The 6,000-nt window shown below is 48.3% G+C and overlaps 1 protein-coding gene across 1 annotated transcript in view; it reads right to left on the bottom strand.

Annotated features, from left to right (window-relative positions):
• Positions 1–936: 936 nt before the first annotated feature.
• Positions 937–6,000, bottom strand: part of EIF2B3 (eukaryotic translation initiation factor 2B subunit gamma) — a 101,664-nt gene continuing 96,600 nt past the window's right edge. Inside the window, exon 12 of the mRNA XM_085308155.1 lies at positions 937–1,155. Within this exon, the coding sequence (XP_085164281.1) occupies positions 1,103–1,155 (53 nt within the window). The 3' untranslated portion in view covers positions 937–1,102. The remainder of the gene's footprint in view (positions 1,156–6,000) is intronic.

Genomic DNA, 6,000 nt, shown 5'->3' with positions numbered 1-6,000 from the left:
TAAAATTTATCACTTTAGTTAATGAAATATTCCAGCCAGTTGCTGTAAGCACCTCTGGATGTCAAACTGCCAGGCTCAGATAAATGTCCTGTTGAATCCTACTAGTTTCTAATAAACAGCTTTTAGGTAGGAACTTGTGTCCAATTTATAAATGTTAAAGAACAGCTTGTGTTTCAATCCAATCCAGGTGCTTTACAATCCTGGCACAACCACTGACCACAAGGCTGTGCATTTCACATTAGCGCTCTCTACTCATCTCACATATGTATAGTCATCCACAGATGGTTTAGATGTGGGAAGGGACCTCCTGTCTGGGATTAGAAACAGTGGACCTACAAGCACAAGCACCACCAAAATAAGGCAGATAGTATCCACTGTTTATGTTCCACTTTCCTTCCACACTCCCTCATCCCTCCAGCCCCCTCACACGCTTGCTCTTGGGCAGGATTTCAAAGCAATGGCCCCAATTCGGCCCTAGTGGAAGCGGGAGCTGAGCTCCTCAGCCACATTACAGGCTAGCAGAGGTGCAAATTAAACACTTCTATGTTAGAGGCAGCACCACGAGAGAGAGGAGGAAGAGGAGGAGGAGGAGGAGGAGGCGGCGGCAGTGGCAGCTGGTGAAGCTGCAGGGCTGCGAAGATGCCGCCTGCGTTCCCGCTGTGTTTCGCAGCCTGCCTGCTGCGTTGATGAGATGCGTAAGCAGCAGCCCAAGCAGCTTCTCCCAGCGTCGGGGACGGCGGTGCGAGACTGCAGGGACTCGGTTTATATCACAGGGAGATCAGCTAAGTCGTTCTTCCGACTGGGCACAATCTGGGTGGTCCCYGCGCTTCGTCCTACTGGAAAAGTACAGTGCGTTCGCCCGGCGCGCAGGAACCGATATTACCCGGCACAAACCCGCGTGCATGTCAATGAGGGGGGAAGGGCTGACGGACACACTGCTCTGTAAATACTTCTTTATTAAGACATAAATATAAAGCCGAACAGGAAAGGAGCAATGACAGGGTAAACTGTCCCAGCACTGATCTGTGTGGATGATCCCATGATGCTGAACATCTGGTTCTGCTGCTGGCTTCCATAAAATCGTCTTTAAAACCTACTTGGGTTATATCTCCATCAGCTGTTCAGTGCCCACAATGACTTCATTAACATGTTTGGCTGAAAAGAGAGAGGGGGGGGAAAAGAAGAGGAATTGAGTTTTGTAGCCATATTTCAGATCTTGCATTTTTCAAATCTGCATCTTTAAAACAAATGAGAAAAGCAGATTTTAGGGAACTCAAACACAGATTTGCTGCCTTTCTTGGGACTCCAGCGTCTCTCAGACAGTGTCCCACACACATGGCAAAAACCTAAACAACTGACTAAACATCAGGAGGTTTGTCTAATGAGAGTTTTCACATGTACGTGTCACTACTAAACAACAAAGGGCCCAACGGAAGTCACAGCTGCTGCTGACAGGTGTACATCCACGTCTGGGCAAGGAGCCGTCAACATCCAACATGGCAATCTGACATAAAATTAGTTATCAGTAATCCAGCCTGGCCACAAAGACTGTCATGTGCCCCAAAAGCGCTCTGAGCCTTGGGAGCTGGGGGCTGCTCAGCATCAGGGATGCAGTCACTGAGGCTCTCAGCTATCCCAACTCAACTCTGGGAGGAAAAAAAAAAAAAAAAAAGATTTCTTTTTTAAACCTGTCTTCTCCTTCCTGGATACAAAACATCTAGATGAACTCTCTCCAAAATCGGTGACATGAAGCAAGGCCCCTGAGCACAGTKATCACCTCTGCAGGGCTGAGGGGGTGCAGGGATTCGGAGAACAGCCCACCTCAGGCTCCTATGGAGCAGCTTTGTYGGAGGGGCTGTTTTTACAAGGTCACTCCTCTGCCTCTTCCCAGGAGCTCTGCACAGCCTCACTGGACATATTAATGTGCCTGTCCCTGCCCCAGCACTGTTAATACACTGTACTGAAAGAGCCTTCCATTTAAAATGCACAAGCAGCTTGTCAGGGAAGGACTGCAAATAAGGGATCTAAGGCCAAAATAATAAAAACACAAAACTCAAAGACCAGTGCCTAAAAAAGCAAGCATGTGGCCTCAGAAGGCGACACAATCCCTCTGTGCTCAAAGTGGGTGTCCTCAGGGTACTGTCAGGGTTAGGCAGGGAATCTAAATCACCCTCTGAGACTTGGACTCCTGTTCAGGTGGAGTTCAGGTGGTTTGAAGGATCCTTCTAGGTGCTCAGTACCTCATTTTTCCCTTCTGTACATCAGGAATAATAATCAGCTCTCGTATCCAGGGTGTCCAGGATAACCCATCAAGGCCTGTGAGGTGCTCAGATACACTAATGGAGGCTGTGTCGGCTCCAACACCTTACATAGCAATGGGGGTAGACAGCCAAGGAGGATGTAAATAACTAGTTGTGTTTTATTTACCCATCTAAAATGCCTCCCCTCAGGGGAGCAGATTTTGCAAGATGCCTGGAAAACAACAAACATGCTACCTTCAGCTAYGTAAGGAAATTCCTGGCAGTCCCCAAACTGGCTGGGCCAACACGATGCTTCTCTTGGTTTAGAATTCAAGACATCATCTTTGCATCAGGCAGACCATCACTCCAGAAAAAACTCTAGAAACTTCAAGGAGTATTTGCACTGTGGAAAGMTAATTTCCAACTACAACTCCAACCTCACAATCGTAAGGATCCTTTTGACTCCTCAGCCTAGGGGATAGGGTTGGGTTAGCCACATGACTGCCTTTCAGAGACCCTCCCTGAGGACAAAGAATAAGGAGAACAAGGAATCGCTTCTCACTTTCAGCCTCAGATTGGGTAATTCAATCCTTCACCCAGAGTATTTACTGACAACTGATAATTAAATCTGGAGCCTTCTGCTGACGTCTCAGAACTTGGATYGCGATGCTGGAGCTTGAAGCCCAATCTCTAGCACTTTGAGCAGGACGAGCAGAGGTAGATGTGGTATTCAGGAAAATCAGGGACTGACTGTACGAGTGCCAGGTGCAAGTGTGATGTAGGTAGCACCACACAACCTCTCCAGCACAGCTCTGCCAATAGCCCCAAGTCCAGCCTTCAGCGTCTTTCTCCTCCCCTCCTGGACCGCACACAGCTTTGCCAAGGTACCTCAAATCCAACCTGCAGCACTTTTTGCTATAACATTCCTCACCCCCAACAACTTTCCCAATATATCTCAAACAGGCCCTGTAGCAACTCCTGTGACTCCATTCCTGAACCTCCTCCAAGCCGACGACCTATCACGTTGATTTCTGTGATGTGAATAAGACCCTGGCTAGCATCCAGTGAGAGTAATTACGTTATGCCTCTGCAGATTAAACTTGCCTTCATCTATGCTTATAAAGCACCATGTCAATTTACGGTTCTATATATAGGTTATCTGTAGCAACATTTTTAAAAAGAAACTTTTTGCTTCAGTTCATACAGCATCCTGCACTGTCCTAAACTTGTAGAGCAGGGATGGGTCTTGTCACATACTTTGCTGCAGAGGTGGTACCAAGTATTTGTATTTTGCACTGACATGCTTACAGGCCCTCTTAACATCTTGTATTTTACAACTGATGTCTCAAAATACTTTTCAAGAGTGGGTGAATAAGAGCATTCTTGTTTTACAGATAGGGAAACTGAGGCAGCAGCAAGGTTAGAGAGCTAAATAGCCTGCCAAAGTTGCACAGGAAATCAGAACGCGCATTCCCCGATCTTCTCTTTCCTCTGCCTGTTTCATTGCCTCCTTGATCCACGTGGCCCAGATACTCTGAAGCGGGCACAGACAGCCTGCCCAGCATGTCACTACAACCTCAAAGACTCGCATAAAATCACCAAACTCATTTCTCTTTGTACAGGCTAAAAGAAAACACATGGATGTGCCTGCCTTAGATCTGCGAGAAAGTTTTTAAACGGTAAAGGGAATGGTTTTGCTAGAAACAAAGCCCGATTCCGCACCCGGAAGGGATGTGATAGGCAGATAAGGATTCACCCTGCTTCCCTGTTTGCTTCCCAAAGCCCTCCTTGCAGAGGGAAGGGAATTCTGACTCCACTGCATGCATCAAAGAGAGCTGAGCTGCAGATAGCGTTTCATTATCAGCTGCTGGCTGCCAGTTGCCAGTGGCTCTGGCTGGTACCAGCAAGCTCAGTTCATGCAGAAACTCTGCCTGAAACTCGGGCAAATGGTTGGGGCGGGGGGGGGGAAGGCAGAAGAGAAAAGTACCTCACATGCTTAGCTGTTCAGCTCCCTTCTCCTTCCCCAGTTCCCCATTAGGGCTTTCTTACCAGGCTGCCTTTTATCTGACACTGGCAGGGTTACAGATGCATTCAGCCCACAGAGAGAGAAGAGGGATTAGAGAAAGGACTTTCAGAAAGCCTTAGAGTTGGACTCTGCAACCTTAAATCATGTTCAACTAGATCTTCTCAGATTGGGAGCATCTGGTGCTAAGCAAATCCAGAGCCGATCAACACATTCAACCTTCTGATTAGCACTTTGCTACAACTTGCTGACGCAGCCCAGCCTGAAGTCAGCTTGGGTGCTTGAACCGAATGTCCACAGAGATTTTACTGAGTGTAAATCAAAAACCTGTCACGCATTATATATGTGTTCCTGCTTTGGAAGACATTTGTTTACACATACTGTACACTAGCCCCTTAAAAACATACGCACAACACAAGGAGAGCTAGCGAGCTGGGGAGCAGCACAGCTTTTGGTGCTTGGCTAAAAACAAATTGTAATGCAAATAAACAGAGGGGCGGAAATGACTCCACATCCCAGCACAAACCCCACCACCAGAACAGGGGGGCCACAGACCGAGCGCTTCCCTCTGCAGCCCRGCACAGCCTTCCTGGCAGGTTCCTGTGAAACTGCTTACAGAAAGGGGATGCCGGAGCATTCCTTTAAAAGCCATGTGAAAGCATCTCCTTGTTGTTTGCTCAATTAGCCCCAGACAGATTGCTGCTGCTGCTGCTGGTGGCAATGCTGGGTTGTAAAGGAGGAGGGAAAGGAGGGAAGAAGGAAAAAAAAAAAAAAGGTTAGGGCCTAGGCCCAGGACCACCATGAAGTTCCAGCCCTCAGGGGCTCCAGAAAACGTTCAGTTTACTCACTCAATTACATACACTGTTTTATAAACCCTTTAAAATAAAATAGAAAACAGTCCCTGGCACAGAATTACTGCTCTATTATACAGCAGTGATGAAAGCCACTGCTGTGTATTTGCTCTCTTTAAAGCAAGAGATAGTTTAACTTAAAAAACTAGGAAGGGGGGAGGGGTGGCTGCAGAAACGCATGCACGAAAACACGCTGTGGGTGGCTCCTACCACATTCACCCAGGACAGAAAGGATCAGAGAGTGGGAGAGAAGAGCAACTTGTCTCTGCAGTGATGGTTGGCCCTGGAAAAGCAGCCAGGTTGTGGGGGGAGAGGAACTAAAGGGGCTTAAGGGGATGGGAAGCAGCTGAAGCCTGACTTTGAGAGGCTGGAGGGTGTTTTAAATTACATGTAGAGATAAAGAAGGGAAGCAGGTGATGGGGGCTGATTTGTTTGTGTTTACGGAGCAGCGGGGCTTTCCAGTCAAAGCCTGCTCTTTCCCTAGCCACACTTTACTTACGTGATAGCTAGAGATGGGGGGTGACCACAGAGTGACCCCAAAGGCCAGGAAGGTCTCACAGATTTCTCCCAAGCACCTTGTTAACCCCACTGTGCAAAAGTCGGCCACACCTGTAGGTCTCAGGGAGCAACATTCCCCGTGGGTCGTGTGTCCCGGCTGCTCCGAGAGGTGGGATGGGCAGCTTGCCTCCTGGAGCTCGAGGAATTGGGCTGGCGATGATTTCAGGCAGATTGGCCTGCAGCTGGGGGCCCCAACCCAGCTTCCAGCCCAAAGAACAAGCTGTCAGTACAGCTCTCACTCCTCCGGTACGCTGACTCTGAGCAAACACCAAAGCACAGTGCCAAYGCTCACCTGGTGCAGCGGAGGCTTTGCTGACCACTCAATCAG

The sequence above is a fragment of the Rhea americana genome, unplaced genomic scaffold (assembly GCF_003343005.1).
Source record: "Rhea americana isolate MKP2758 unplaced genomic scaffold, rheAme1 scaffold_27, whole genome shotgun sequence".
NCBI classification, from domain to species: Eukaryota; Metazoa; Chordata; class Aves; order Rheiformes; family Rheidae; genus Rhea; species Rhea americana.
This window is presented reverse-complemented; position numbering and strand designations above follow the sequence as displayed.